Here is a 16,601-nt window from a genome sequence, read left to right as displayed (position 1 = left end):
TAGACGAAAGGGTTTTCCGTTTTGGAGGTGCTTCGCAAAACGAATTTCCTATGGGCTTGCTTCGCAAGACGAAAATGTCTTGTGAGTTCCTGTGGGGTTTTTTTCCCTTTCCCCCCCTTTTCCCCAAGCCGCTAAGCCGCTTATCAGCTGATCCTAAGCCGCTAAGCCGCTTATCAGCTGATCCGCTAAGCCGCTTATCAGCTGATCCGCTAAGCCGCTTATCAGCTGATCCGCTAAGCCCCTTATCAGCTGATCCGCTAAGCCCCTTATCAGCTGATCCGCTAAGCCGCTAATACCGCTAAGCCGCTAAGCCGCTAATGGTCTTGCTTCGCAAGACGAAAAAACCGCAAGACGAAGAGACTCGCGGAACGGATTCTTTTCGTCTTGCGAGGCACCACTGTAATATATTTATGCTATGGCTGCATACAGGTAGAGAATAAAGCAAAAGCCTGCTCTAAGGCTACTGCAGTCATTATTCTAGCTTCAGGCTGAGAGGGTCCTTTATATAGCACTTACCTTTCCACTGATTTCCAGATTATATATATGGCTGTTTCAAATATCAAAGTCAGAACATAGCAAAAGCAGAAGAAAGTAATTTTCTGATTAACTGTCATGGTTTTGTTTTGGGGTTTTTTTATATATAAAAAAAGTTCAACCTGATTAGCACTAATTCCAGTGGCTGCTGAAGATCTCAGCAAGCAAATGCCCAGAAGCCCATGTGCAGTGTAATTACTCTCTTCGCTGCAAGGAAATGCATGCTTGGTTCTATCGCGCAAATGAACTCACAAAGAATTGAGTCACCTGTCATGTCACAGCAAGGAGGCAATTTAAAGCAACAACAATAATGAAGGCATGAATCTGGAAAAATGCTGCACTGCACTTAAAACCACGGTATAAATAAGTTCCTGTTGAATAATGACATTTTTTAAAAATGAAGCCTTCGTAGTCTGCCCACATTGCTCATAGGCACAATCAGAGTTTCAGTTGTGCCAGGGATGGTTAGGGTGCAAACCTGGCATATGTTTCCAAGAGAAGCAACACATGAAGTAATAGGCTGTCTCGCCCAAAAAGGAATCAAGTGGCCAGATTCTGAAGACTGCTTTTCAATGACTGGGGTTATGTACATATTCACAATTTAAAATGTAGTGAGGCCACACACCCCCACCCACATTTCAAGTCACTTTTTCACTTTGCTGTCACACCAGAGATGGTGTGGGGATGTCTTCACTCAGTGCACAATAGCTGTTTGATTTGCTCACACCGGCAACCTCCCATCACCTGATCATGAAGCTGTTATCTGCACGTGTGCACCTGCTATCTCAAATGTACACACCTCAGCTTAACCTTAACTGCAAAGTGAATGTGGCTTACATTCTCAGGTTCAATGGAAGCTGGTTTTAGAGGAAATGCATCAAACAGCAATATTTCTCAATAAACTCCAGGATAGAGATGGATTGTGGTTAGCATCATGTGTACACAGCTTCAAACACCAGTGGGGGGAGAATGCTAGAGCCAATAGTAATGTGAACACAGCCTAAGATTATCTTTTTTTCTGTTCAGGCACTTAGACAGAATACAAATGTTAGGAAGCAGGCATAGAGAATCTTAGTTCAGTGAACTGAATATCATGACAGCGTTTGCAACTACTATAAAGCAGCCAAAATACAGCCTTTGTTACCCAAAGCTCTCACTCCACCCACAATAAAAATTATGTTCATATTCTGACGACAGAAAATGAATCGTTTTGCAACTCTCGAAGAACTGATAGTCCTATTTGCCTGAGTTCAACAGTTAAATCATTTCAGGATCAAATAAATATTAGTTTACATAATACAGGTATGCTATAAATTTGTTCCAGTGTCGTGAAGAAATACAAAGCACTAATGTGTCTTAGAAAAAAGGTTCCATAAACAAGCCAGTTGTATGTAGGAACTACAATCAACAGGGGGAAAAATGCTCTAAGCAGTTGTGGCAGTAAGCTACCTGCACCAATAAAAACCCTCTGATATAATGTTTCCCAGCCACACAAAAAATCTGGATGTGGTGCAACCTCATCAACAGATGAGGTCAAGCTCACTGTGACCCCTTGTGGAGAAATGATGTATTTATGTCTGTTTATGTTTCGAAGCGGAAAGTATTCTGTGACTGTGACAGTCCAAGTTCAAGGCTATTATGACATTGCAAGCCTGGTCAGCAGTATTGCTAGGTGACAGGTTCTGAGAGAGAGAGATGACCGCTTTGAGTATTTTTTAGGCAGGACCTGGATCAGGTAAATTCAGGCTGATTGGTCTGGGTGAAGAGGGACTTTTAATTGGGCAAATTACCACCTTACAGAGCTGTCCTTACTACGTCTACTTAGAACTAAATCCTATCAAATTCAGTAGGGCATATTTCCATGTAAGTAGGGGTTGGATTTCAGCAAGAGAGCAAAAGCTGGATTGCAGCACTAAACTTACTTTCGCTCTCTTTCCCTCTCTTTCCCTTCCCTACTTCAGGTTTTGGGCTAGAGCTAAACCATACAGTGGTGCCCCGCAAGACGAACGCATCGCGAGACGAAAAACTCGCAAAACGAAAGGTTTTTTCGTTTTCGAGTTGCCTCGCAAGACGAATTTCCCTATGGGCTTGCTTCGCAAAACGAAGCTTGCCCCGCAAGCTCCGGGGACAGCGGGTCTTCCCCGCTGTCCCCGGACCTCTTTTGAAGCAAGGGGCGGCGGGGAGAAGCGATCTTCTCCCCGCAGCCCCAGGTCCGGGGACAGCGGGAAGCGCTTCCTGCTGTCCCCGGACCTCTTTTGAAGCAAGGGGCGGCGGGGAGAAGCGATCTTCTCCCCACAGCCCCTTGCTTCAAAAGAGGTCCGGGGACAGCGGGGAAGAAGCGATCTTCTCCCCGCAGCCCCAGGTCCGGGGACAGCAGGAAGCGCTTCCCGCTGTCCCCGGACCTCTTTTGAAGCAAGGGGCGGCGGGGAGAAGCGATCTTCTCCCCACAGCCCCAGGTCCAGGGACAGCGGGAAGCGCTTCCCGCTGTCCCCGGACCTCTTTTGAAGCAAGGGGCGGCGGGGAGAAGCGATCTCCCCACAGCCCCTTGCTTCAAAAGAGGTCCAGGGACAGCGGGGAAGAAGCGATCTTCTCCCCGCAGCCCCAGGTCCGGGGACAGTGGGAAGCGCTTCCCGCTGTCCCCGGACCTCTTTTGAAGTAAGGGGCTGCAGGGAGAAGCTATCTTCTCCCCGCAGCCCCTTGCTTCAAAAGAGGGAACAGAGCGGCGCTTCCCCTCTGTCCCCGGACGGTCTCCATAGGAACGCATTGATTGATTTTCAATGCATTCCTATGGGAAACCGTGCTTCGCAAGACGAAAAACTCGCAAGAAGAAAAAACTTGCGGAACGAATTAATTTCATCTTGCAAGGCACCACTGTACATCTCTCCCCCCCCCCTGCATTTCTTTGGCTGTTGGGATCACCAACAAACAAACTGGAGGACCTGAAAGCAAAGAGAGGGAGTTTAGCTGTGCTGCTGCCCTCCCCTGCCCATCCCTTCCCATCTAGGCCAAAATAGCACAGATCTTCAACGTGGGCTAAAGAGAGGTGGGCAGCTGGTCGGTCTGTATAATATTGCTGCCTTAATGTATTCCTTCCATGGCTTTAACACATGAGATGAAACCATCAGTGAGTTTTATATTATGATGCAAGATCTCTTTCCAAGGTGGTTGTAGCCAATTTAGAGATTATTGGTGTATAAATGCATTTTCAAAGGAGATGCAGAAGAGACCTCAGAGTTGCAGATCTGGAAGGAGCAACAATGCCAAGACTTGCAGCAACAATTGCCTTAAAACAGTGAAGTAAGAGGTAAAAAGATAAAGGTAAAGGACCCCTGGATGGATAAGTCCAGTCAAAGGCGATTATGGGGTTGTGCTGCTCATCTCACTTCAGGCCGAAGGAGCCGGCGTTTGTCCACAGACAGCTTTCTGGGGCATATGGCCAGCATGACTAAATTGCTTCTGGTGCAATGGGCCACCATGACAGAAACCAGAGCTCACAGAAATGCCATTTACCTTCCCGCCACATTGGTACCTATTTATCTACTTGAACTGAGGTGCTTTCAAACTGCTAGGTTGGCAGAAGCTGGGACAGAGCAATGGAAGCTCACCCCATAGCGCAGATTTGAACTGCCGACCCTCTAATCAGCAAGCCCAAGGGGCTCAATGGTTTAGACCACAGCGCCACCCACATCCCTTACTGTGAAGTAAGAAGGCAATGCAGGTTACCAAAATGGAAGGAGCTATGCACTTTCAATTTTGAAAAAGTCCCTTAATTGAAATAACAACTTAAGGACTCAAGTCTGTAGATTACCCAGACCAGCAATGCCACACACCAGGACACGTCAGAAGAAAACAATGACTTGCATTGCTATAATCATTTTAATCAGCATAATCAAGACACCCGAGGATAAACTGTAGAGAATAATTTTTCAATTAGGGGAACAGAACATCTATGGAAACATGGTTTCAATATTATCCTATCTAATCCTTAAGCCAATTTCCACTGATACCAGTGGGAAATTTTATTTCAAGCGAAGAGGATTTGGGAGAATAACAGGGCAGTATTTGCAACCCAGAATTTGTAATTAGATAAATAATAAATAAACCCACCATTAGGCTTATATTGAGATTCATACACTTATAAATGAATGTAAATAACTTCATATGAATAACATTTAAGCATAACAACTTCAACATGATTAACGAACCAAGACAGACATTTTTAAATACTTACAATCAGGAGGCATTTTTTCTGTGAACAGCTTGTAATACTCTTTCAGCAGCTCCAGATTTTCCTGGTTAACAGTTTCTTGCAAAGAGGTATCTCCAAACCTAAGCAATCACAGAAGACCAATTGGCATAGAAGCAGCATTTCTGCACAAGCAGACGTTTTCCACAAAGAAATGGAACAGGAAATAACCACCTCAGCTCTGAATTAATATTATTATTTTATATCATCAATCATTTTGTGAGCACATCATTTAATTACATCAATTAATTCCTAATTCAAGAACAAAGTGTGTTCTGTTTCCCTAAAGGCCTTGAAAGGTTCAGAAATGGGAACTAGCTCACATGCCACTCAGGCTGCAATTCTATGCTCATGGGCCTGTAATTTCCATTGAACTCTACAAGACTTACATTAAGTAGACACAGACTGCATTGTTATTTAGCAGTAGGTTTGAACATAGGGTTCTCGTGTCAAAATGTAAGTGTATGATTCTGGCCTCATTGAACCATAGTACTGAATTTGAACATTATTATATTGTAAAATAAATGTTACAATATACAATGAAAGCTTCAGCATATTTAGTGTTTTTGCTAGAGAGTAAAGTCTGGTAAAATCCGTAGTACTTAATTCTGAGTCAGCTATGGTCAAAATGAAATCCACATTCAAAATGAATACTGCAGAATTCGCCGAATTTTAAAAAGCCCCAAAGGTGATGAAGTGTAGGATGTGTTATTTTCCTGTACCGATACGAAAGTACCAAAAAGTACAAAAACATTGCATAAATGGAGGTAGGAGGCAGAGTGCAGCTTGCCATTCTATTGAGGCCCTGCTCAAAGGGCATTTCTTGTGGAGGTATCCGAGGGTAGCTGTATTATTTATTTGTAGCCGTTTTAACATAAAAAAGCAGAATCACCAGAGGAAGGTTTTTGGCTTTAAAGTCTTTGTGACAGACGGCATGAGATGGCACACCACCCTAACCACTCATGAGCCTTACAATCAAGTTTTTGTTTTTCCTATGTCACCTTTTACAGTAGTAGAATTAGCTTGAATTTTGCACATTAGAAGGGTAGGCACCTGTGGTATTTGTGCTGTGCTACTGAAGACTTTTTTTTACCATGAAACAATGAGAACTTGCCTCCTTTGCACCTCCAGTTAAAGACAGGTCTTACTTTCTGGCACCAAGCAGCCATCCTGCATTGTATGGACTATGAGGCAAAAAATGCTGTGTTTTGGCACCTTGGTACCCTCTATAGTCTGGTCTCCTAGGCAATTATCCTATTACTCCATGGGTGGGCAGCTTTAGAAAGGCTGTGTGGTCTCCTTCAAAATACCCAAGAACTGAAACGTAATCCTGATGACTTACCTCTCCGCGAGTGTTTGCTGTTCATTGATTCCTACATTAAAGAGAACTGGATACACATGGAGCAGTTTCCCTTCTTTAATCTCTTGTGGAAGCAGCTCAAACATCTTTCCTGGGAGCTTGATTTCTATTACATAATGTCCCCTAGGAAAGCAAAAGAATAAGACTGATTTGTGCAATGTGTAAGCGAAAAATTCTGGGTGTTGTTGTTGTTTAAATTACACTTGGGCAACATAAACTTTATGTAAGAGGCAGAGGACATATTCCTAAATCATGAAAACTACTGGAGCCTAACCAAATTCAAATAAGCCGAGAGATGGAAAGCTGATCCTTTTCAGGTCTCTTGTAGTCCCTGAAGAAGAACCTGAAAAGGTGTTGAAAACTGTCCTGTAGATTATTGGCCACCTGGATGGGATGGCAACCACTGCTAGATCATGGCTTGATTTAAGGTGGGTCACAGCAGCAACACTACCACCTTACAAACATCTGATAAAAATGTAATAAATGGGTCTCAAAATGCATGGTGGGGTTAAAGCTGGGACCTGGGTCCCCAAAAGATAAAAACTATTGATGTAGGTCATCCCAACAGAGCTGACACTTTCAGCATTCTGCTTCCAGGCACACTTCCTGTTCTGACTTCAAAAGTATTGGGTGAGGGGCAATGTTCCATCTCTGAGCATGAAGCTATAGTACCTCTTCTGGATTACTGGAATTCAACTCCATCTGCCCAGTAGCTTTCATTGCTATTTGTCTCTTGTCTGCCTCTCCTTGCTTAATGAACAAAGGAGTATTACTCACAGCTCTTCACATGGCATTGCTAGCAGCTCAACTGGCATTCTGCTTATGATACAAGACTCTCTCGAAATGAAACTAACTTAGAAAAAGCCAGTACACACTAGCAGCCTGTCTGTATCTTAAAACATATTTAGAAAACGTGGATTTAAATTACTAACCTCCCTTGGTTTGAATGTAATACGCTAAAGCTAAATCTAGAAATCACATTTCCTTCGTGATTGGCGAAGTCTTAACCTCAGAATGTCAAGATAACAAAATTTTCTTTATTTCTTAAAAGCATGCAAATTTATACAACAATCGGATCAGAAATTTAATTACGAACTGTTTCTTTATAATTACTTTTTCACTGAAGTGGGAAAAAAGGATTAATAAGTAAAAATTTTAAAAAATGAGAAAAGGCTTTTAGCCTTCTTACTGCTTGTCTAGCATTAAAATGAGGGCACACAAACTTTTGAAGCACTTTCTACAGAGTTACAAAAACTCTTTCTGCATCCACATATAATGCCAAACGGTGGCTTGGTGCCATGCTAATGACAGTGATATGCCTTAGTCTAATGCACTCCCTTCTCCCTTTGCTGGTTTGTAGGAAGGCATGGTTTGATCAAACCACAGTTTGCCACAGTCACATGCAATAGCAAACAATCATTTTCCAAAACACCAGAAATAATAAAAGAGGAAAAAGAGCCTCCCGCATCAAGCTGATGATGGCCCATCTAGTCCAGCAACTTGTTCTCACAGTGACCAACCAAATGCCAAAGGGAATTCTGCAAGCAGGGCATGAGTGCAACAATACTCTGCCCACCTGTGATTCCCTGTTGTAGCAGTTTTAATGTTCTGTGCTTGATATTATTTGATTTTTAATTGTATTCTTATTGCTTCTTTTATCTTGTATGGTTTCTTATATCCTATAATGATAGGAATCAATGTTTTCGCACTTGCAGAAGAGTTTCCTAATGTAGTAACGTGTGAAATTAAAAAGCAAAGGCATTTTCATTGTTCTAACAAGTTTCGTTGGTCTGTAGGGAATCTGGTGTCAAAGTGAGATACTGCCAGAAGCAGGTGGGACATTTCCAGAGAGGAGAACTGTACAAAGTCAAAATTTGTGAGAGAAATACTAAAGATTGAAGTCTCAACATAAAAATGTCATCCTGCCAGGGAAAATAAACCTATATTTATCCTATGCACTTAAGTGGTGGTATCTGTATATTTACATACGCAGTTCTGGATGATGTATAGGTTTTGTTTTTCTTTTAAAAAATATAAATTTTGATACACATTCATGTTTTCGACTGACATATTTGTTAAGTACTTTTTGCTTAGTTTATTTTATCCTACTTGACAAAAAGTAAGTCCTAAAGAACTTTGTATCACCACAGGTTCCCTGACTCTGGCTAGCATTCACACTATTGTCATTATAAACATCTCAATGTTTGGTCTCTCTTTTCTCTAGGGTAGGCATATTGCTAATACTTATATAGAACTAATTCTATCCATTGCTGCCAAGAAAACAGACCTAATAATCTCGTTTACCCAGCCTTGCAAACAGGAATGTATAGATGGGATTGAATGTATTATTATTTCAATGACATTTTAAGATGGTCAAGATAAATGCAAGAAGCTGATTTTAAAAACAAAACAAAACAAGGCAGCCATTAAGCAGCCAGAATTCCTGGGCTCTCAGTCACTGTTTGTTATCATTCAAGCACAGCCAATTAACTACTAAGAATATTACACAAGGTTTCAATGGGATGGAAAAGCTTCAGCTGAAAAACACCTTCCCTTGTACACAAAAACGAAAGGCTGTTGTAGCAGTGCTGTTCACAAAGCCACACCATGGTGGCCACACAAACTCCAGCATGACAACAGAGTGGCAGGCAGCACAGGCAAGCTGTTTAATGGAGGGGGAGGCATTTCACAAAGCAGTTTGCTAGTCTACTCTGTGACCCGTGCTCAGTTAAACATGGGTGCAGGAAGGTTTCATGGAGGGGGAGGTGCTTCATGAAACTGCACTCTGAAGCACCGCCCCTATCATTTAAAATGGGTTTGGTGTAAGCTGTGTGGGGAGGAGAGGGGTGAGCAGGCACATGAGGTGTAAAGGAAGGGTTGGTTGGTCGGTCAGGTGTAAAGGTCGCCCAGGTGTTGGGCAAGGGTGGTTGGCAAAGGAGTTGGCAGGATTGGCTAGTGGTAGCAACCCTGTGTGGGTGGGTGTTTTGACATAAACACTCCCAACTCTCTTGGGAAAGTAACTTAAAAAAAAAAAGTTCTCTTACACTTCTGTGTGAAGGGTGTTTTGTATACACAGGCAAAAAGCTGGTAACAAAATGCCATTCTTCAATAAATATGCAAGGATTTCAGTACCAGAGGAGAGTGGCAGTGCTTTATACAATTATCTATTTCTCTCACAAATACTGATATATTCCAGAAGACTATTATCTTTACAAGCCTCTTCAGGGCATTTATTCCCCGTTCTGTCCATTTGTTACAAATCATAGTTACACGAATACATTTGCAGAGCAGCTAGAAAAAGCATTAGATGAGTTTCCATTTGATTTTTCTGGCACAGCATAATGTTATGCCTTTGTTTCAGGAAACAGATAACACTCACCGCCTTCCAGTTATAATAGGCAAGAGGTCATCTGATTTGGCTTCAGTTATTTTAAACATGACTTTTTGTAAATCTGATATTCCCACAGCCATGTCTTCTAGCATTCCAATTTCTTCACCTTCAGAGAATGAAAATTAAATTACGAAATAGAATGAAAAGAAAAATATGACAGACAAGCTCTAACTGGTCTATTTCAATTTTAACAACATGTAAGAAAGGAGTTCCTAAGCTTCAGAGTCAATGTCATATGTTAATTTGTTATTTCCACATTGACCATGTAGCTGCACAAATATGCCTATTCCAATTTTTTAAATTTTGATTAGGACTATGTAAAATCTGCCCTGTACCTTCCATGGATATTTCTGCTTCCCCACAAAGCCAGCATCATGTGTATGAATTGCAGGTCTGAATTACTGATGGATATTTCACATATAGGATTATCCATAAGAAGTTTTTTATCCAGAACAACAGATGTAACCACAAGTGTTATGATGCAAAAGCCAGTCACATAGACAATAGATTTAATTATGCAAGAGCTTATGCAGTTATCGACTGCTCTTTTCATGGAGCTGATTATAATATTTCCATTTTGTTTGCCTGTTAAGGATGCTTATTCACAGTAGCAAACACAAAGTGAAATCTAACAGTGTCCAACCACCAGTGGTCTGGAAAGTTGAGAAGCTCCCTGGAGCCGACTGGGGGAGGGGAGAAGTCTGCTGTCACATTTTTGGATGTCACCCATAGTTTATTCATCGGGGCACTCCTAGTTCAGTTGTAAAGCAAAAGTGGGGAATTACATATTAATGCTTTTGAAATAGTAAGCAAGTTTAATTCAATGGATAGTGCAATAGACTCGGGTCTAGCAAATCTAGGCAGTTTGTCATGCAAAATTGGTAGTAGCTCCACTATGCAGATTTATACTGTATATCATTCAGCCACAGTTTGCATCTGTTACACTAGTAGCCTAGAGCCCTCCTAACACAGTAGTTCTGATCAGCAAGATAAAATGGTAAAGTACTTGTAATAGTAACACTCAGATATTTATATCCCAACACATAACCTGAAAGTATGGCTTACAAATGGAAAAACAACAACATATATAGTGTTTTTTTATACTGGTATCAGTCTATCTATACCAGTTAAAACACACTGGCTGGAGCCAGAGGAGGAAAATTGAGTTTGGTTTCCATAATCCCACCCCCTTGTACTCCCAAAAAAGCTGCTCCTGAGAGTCAAGGGAGCTCTTTCAAATGGCATGGGATGTGGTGTGAAGGGCCACAGTTGCAGTGGCAAATAGAAGAAAAAAATAATCACTGTTTGGATCCAAGTTAATAGAAAACGCAGCACATACAATATAATGCAGGTCAGGTAAAGACAACAAACTGTCTCACCCTTCAATGGTCTTCTGAAATAAAATAATCAATATAGTACTAAATATGTTTATTCAGCCATCCATTCTGCTGATAGATCTTATACTTCCAAATAAACATAGCTGAGAATATCCACAATATATATATATAAATGTTCAATAAATGTTAAAAAGAGAAGAAATTGGCACACAGCTGTGTATCAGAAATACCAAAATGGCCTGGTCCGCACATCACAGTAAACCAAACCATGGCTTGGCTTAGCTAGAACATGCAGATTTCTAGAGGGAGAGATAGCAGCTACTTTGCTCCCTTCCACTGTCATTCTGCTGCTATGCTGAGCAACCCCATTGCTTGTTTTAAAAGTGTAATCTGAACTCAGGTTTGTGGTTTAGTTCTCTGTAGACTAACCATGAGCAACAGCAGAAGTTAGTCCAGTGGTTTGTGGCTCTTGGTTTGCCTGGAGAGAACTAAACCATAAGCCTGGGTTTCGACATTACCACAAACCAGAGCTTTCCAAACTTTTCATGTTGGTGACACACTTTTTAAGCCGTGCATCATTTCATGACACAGTAAATCAGTTTTACTAGCAAACTGGAGGTTAAACTAACCCCTTTCCAGCCCTGGGAGGAGCTTGGGGAGCATTCACGTGACATACTTATACACTAACGTGTCGCGAGACAGAGTTTGGAAAGCTCCGTCTTAAACAAAGCTATGGTTTAGCTCACTACAGGAGCAGGACAACTAGGGAGGAGCAAAACTGCCAAGATCTCCTCCACAAGAGCTCTTGTCTATTCTTCTTAGCTTTTTTAGAACACTTTAATGTAGCCATCTGAGTGTATAACACTTACTATATGTACTGAGGAGTCCTTCATACTGAACAATTAGCCCGACCGTGTGAAGCTGCTGCAGGAAGCCTTGATCCCGCAAACTGGAGTGCAATTTGATTATAAACCCACAGACCAATCCAGCAAGCTAGAGTAATGACAATAACCAAATAAACAGATACCAATTATATTAGAAAGAAAGAAAGATAACAAGAGTCATTTACAAAATTCACTCAGCATTAATAACACAAATTCAGCTTGAACCAAGTCCCACTCTTTTGTCTGTGAAGCTGAATGTTGGAAAGATATGTCTAAAGCATTTATTCTCAAATAGTACTACAGAAGAAACATCACAGATTAAAAACACCCTAAGAGTTTTTAGATCAAGCATATATTTTATAGAATAATAAGGCATTGACACAGATCATAGCCATTCCAGAGATCTGAAGGAATCAAACCTAGCTAGTTGTTTTGGTGTGCAGCCTGTCCTTATAATATGAATTTAGCCATTGAAAGGAGAAGATGAGCAAACAGTAGGAAAGAGAGTGAATATTTGGATTATTAAAAGCCTCCCGCTGAGCAATGGACCATTATCCTGCCACTAGATAAAATTGACTAATTTAACTTTTCTTGATTTCATGTTTTCGAAATCAAATCTCCAGTTCGTGCTTTCCTCCCTGTTCTGCACCTTCCACTGAAACCATGTTTTCTAAATAGGTGTATAAGTGCAACCATATCCCGTAAGACATGATTTTGTTTCCAAAAGCAGTACATTTGTTCATTTGCTGCATAGTGTAACTTGAAAATACACTCCTGGCTTGTAAAACATCTATTTGTCTGCTCACATTCCTATGCTCCATCTTAGGAATGAATCCGGTCTGTAGATTCACCAGGCACATCTTCACATTATTAATTAATGATTATGGCATTATATATGTATATTTCACAAAGAACAGGTATGACATTACTCTAAAAACAAGTTCTGCACTTAATATCTCGTTTTAAAATTCCAAAACCATTTGTCTAGACGTGAAAAAGGGAAACATATCCATCTTTGCACTGTGTTACTGTTGTCCCAGATCCAAAGTCCTCTGGGCATGAGCAGAAAAGCACATCTGTGCAGTCATGGGAGGCTCCTAATGTCTCATTATATGCTGCTCCAAAGGAACACCAACTGCTGCTGGAAGGGGAAGCCAAAAAGCCCCCTTGTGAATGGGCAGAACACCATTGTGCATTGTGCATGGCATTTCATGACTGTTCAGATGAAGACCATGTTTCCTTTTTAAAATGTGGAAGTATTATGCTTCCATATTTTTATATTATGTGGAATATATTACATTAATGACTAAAATGGGTAATTGGAATTTGCATTATTGACAAAACAGTTTGCACATTTTTTTTTGTTCCCTGAGGAAGGGCCTGTGGAGCTGAAAATGTGTTCATCATGAAAGGGTATTCTGAATTAAAATGCATTTTCCAACAGTGTGGGAAGCTTCCGCTTCTGTGGCATAGAGGCGTCGGCTTTGCTAAGGCGTTGCCTACAATAATGATAACAGCAGCTGGAGACTGCTTGGGTAGATCTTGTGTAAAGCCAGTTGTGTTCTACTGTCAGGACATGGATGGAAGCACCACCAAACATCTGAGAGGTGGCTTCAGAAGCACTGGCAGAAACATCCAAGGCAATCTCCTGTACTTGCACCACGGATCAATAGTGTATTTTCTGGTATATCTGAATGGCCCTTGAGCATCTGAAAACACGCAGTAAAAAGTCCAGGGAGCAGCAGTTTGCCAAACACCTTCCACATGTGACTGAGTCACATGTAGAAAGATGGAGACTTGTCCTTTGGTGTCTCAGTGGAATACTGCAGCACTAAGGCAACTTTTGTGGAGCCAGAAAAGGACTGATCTACTTTTCCACTGTATGCTATGGGCAGAATACTACTCACTGGGATAGCCACATGCCTTTATACTCTAGGAGGTGGCTAAGTTGTTATTCAAAAATAAAATGAAAGCCTGCCTCAGTTAAACCTGGCACGGTTTAAGTTGACAGCTCTGCAACAAAACAAAACAGATAAGTTTATAAAATGGAAGAAGCACCTACTGCTTGACTGAAGACAATATCTCTTCTTAGGGTCAGCATTAAGCATTGTGGCAAGTTACATGCAAGCTCCTGAAGCAGAACAAAAGACATTGATTGCTTTGCCCTAGTCACCACCTCTCCAATACAGTCCTTCAGCGTAACTGTGAGTGGATAAAGTTGTTCATACCAGTCACCTGTAACAAAGGAGGGAGATCAAGAATGGTGATCAAGGTAGAGAAAAATCTCCTTTTCAAAGCAGAAAAATCAGTGGATGTAATCCTTTCTCTTTGTGCACGCACACTAAGCTATGGTCAGGTGCCTGCAGCAGTTCCTCTCACACACTGCTGTTTCTGGTGTATGAGATTATTAGCTCAGCTCATCCCTGCATTCTCAATACAACACCACATCCACAAAAATCAACTTCTTGTTCATAGCCTAGTTGATGCAATTAAATGAACTTCCCAAAGTAACAGCAGCCTGAGAGGAAATCAAAGCTGGAAAACAAAATAAATGAAATGCTTGGTCAACTGAGCGAAATATTTATGATACTCTGATCTTCTAGTCAAGCTAAGGAAGTGCAACATATTGATTTCTTTATCGAGTGATTGCATGTAGTAAAAAAACAAAACCCCAAACCCAACAACCCATGGATGTATACTAGAGAACACAAACCTCCTACTGGCTTTGAGAGGAAACAGTTAATCAGCAGCTTGACATATGACAAATTCACTTTCTGACATTCATGGGGGGGGGGGGGGGAGACTGCCAATTTATTCTTATTTGTGAACAATTTTACAAGGGGTTACAACAACTGTACATTGCCAACGCAGCTTAAAAGCAATTCATTCCCTTTACATCCTCCACCACCACCCACAACATGTCTGCGAGGCCTTTCAGCCATCCCACATATTGCAGTAATCTAACCTAGAGCATAGATGGCAGACATTTGGCTATCCCTGTCCAGCCAGGAGCACAGCTGGGCCACTTGAGCCTCAAGCAACAGACATGGATCCAGGAACACCCTCCAAGCTACGTACCTGCTCCTTCAGAGGGAGTATAATCCCATCAAGAGCAGGCAACCTACCACCCATCTGGTCCAGGGAACCGCCCACTACCAGTGCCTCAGTCTTATCTGGTTTGAGTTTCAGTTTATTGGCTCTTATCCAGCCCATTACCAATACAAGACAATGGTCCAGCACATCCACTGCCTCAACTGTAGATGTAAAGGAGAAGTGGAGCTCTGTGTCATCAGCATATTGCTGATAACACTCCAAAACTCATTATATGAAGATGATGTACAGATGGTATATGACACCAGTGCAGTTAGGGAAAATGTACAAAACTAGTTCAAATATATGTTGGAAGTGTAAGAAAAAGGAGGAGACATTTTATCATATGTGGTGGGATTGTAATGTAATTAAAAAAATTTGGGATATGATATATAACGAATTGAAGAAAATGTTCCAGCTAACATTTGTTAAAAAACCTGAAGCATTTTTGTTAGGGATTGTAGGGAAAAAGCTGAAAAACATCTTCATGTATGCGACAACGGCCGCGAGAGTCCTAATAGCACAAGGATGGAAGACTGAAGAAATTCCAACTAAAGAATCATGGCAAGAAAAACTGATGGACTATGCAGAACTCGCAAAATTGACACGTAAGATACAGGACAAGGATAACTGTGATTTTAAAGATGAATGGGAACCCTTTACAAAGTATTTGAAGAGGCAACAAAGTGAATTGGACTCCTTGGCAGGTTTTGAATAAACATTCACAAACTTTTTATTGACAATAATGAGTTAAACAATTTAAGGATCTATACAACTTTGCAACATGAAGAGAATAGCATTCACAGAGAAACCAAAGACTGGAACTGAGGGAAGTCATGGTGGGGTGGGGGTGGGTGGGTTTTGTGTGGGAGTGTGGGGGAGGGAGGAAAAATGGGGGGGGGGAATTAAGGATGATATGCTTTTGGATAATATGTTTTGTTTAAATTTTCAATTAAATTTTTTTTAATAAAAAAGACAACACTCCAAAACTCTGGATAACCCACTCAGTGGTTTCATGTAGATATTAAATAGTATAGGGGATAAAATCTAACCCACATTTAAGGCTCCACACGGCCAAAAAACACTCCCCAAACATCACCATCTGGAAACATTCATTCAAGTAGGAATTGAACCACTGCAAAGCGGTGCCACCCACTTCTATCTTGGACCGTTGCTCCAGAAGGATACCATGGTTGATGGTATCAAACCTTTCCCATGACTACGTTAAATTCTACAATATATCTGTAGAGTGCTTCCATATTTTCCCCCCAAGTTAATTTCTACTCCTTTAATCACTATAGATAACTTTATTTTTCATCTGTTCCCAATTTGAATTCATTTTTAATTCAGAGTTTGAATTAACAAGTGTGATGTAAAGTGGAAATAAAAACCCAGGTGTGACCTCATTTTTGCCTTGGAACAAAGATACAGATTGTTCCCTACTAAAAACATTTTTTTCTAATGCAAACATTGTGTTTTTTCTTTCTTTCTTTTTTACAACTGTAGCAGATTTAGCATCCTTTGGTGCTTTTGTGATTCTCACAGTATCCTGGGCTCTTTTTTCCCCTTCCTCTGTCGGTTCCCACTGATAACGAAAAAGTTTATTGTATGACCTACCATACCCTACATTTACTTAATTGTTCATTCCATCTTTGTAACTGAAGGTGAAGAGCATTTGCTTAAAATTAGGTTCCTAACAAATCCTGTACAGCTAATTTAGCATCTAAGCAAAACTCATGATTTCAGTATTCTAAAAATA

At 41.0% G+C, this 16,601-nt stretch overlaps 1 protein-coding gene across 8 annotated transcripts in view; it reads right to left on the bottom strand.

The window, feature by feature from the left end:
• Window positions 1-16,601, bottom strand: part of INPP4B (inositol polyphosphate-4-phosphatase type II B) — a gene marked incomplete at its 5' end in the record, with an annotated part of 266,775 nt that overhangs the window by 26,950 nt on the left and 223,224 nt on the right. For all 8 annotated transcript variants that reach the window (XM_081208335.1, XM_081208336.1, XM_081208333.1 and 5 more), the window contains 5 exons: window positions 4,766-4,863; window positions 6,123-6,263; window positions 9,520-9,637; window positions 11,738-11,861; window positions 13,815-13,987. In XM_081208335.1, the coding sequence (XP_081064461.1) occupies window positions 4,766-4,863; window positions 6,123-6,263; window positions 9,520-9,637; window positions 11,738-11,861; window positions 13,815-13,987 (654 nt within the window). The remainder of the gene's footprint in view (window positions 1-4,765; window positions 4,864-6,122; window positions 6,264-9,519; window positions 9,638-11,737; window positions 11,862-13,814; window positions 13,988-16,601) is intronic.

Source organism: Podarcis bocagei (genome assembly GCF_964188305.1).
Source record: "Podarcis bocagei genome assembly, chromosome: 9".
NCBI classification, from domain to species: Eukaryota; Metazoa; Chordata; class Lepidosauria; order Squamata; family Lacertidae; genus Podarcis; species Podarcis bocagei.
The sequence above is the reverse complement of the archived record's forward strand: the minus strand, read 5'-3'. Positions and strand labels throughout refer to the sequence as shown.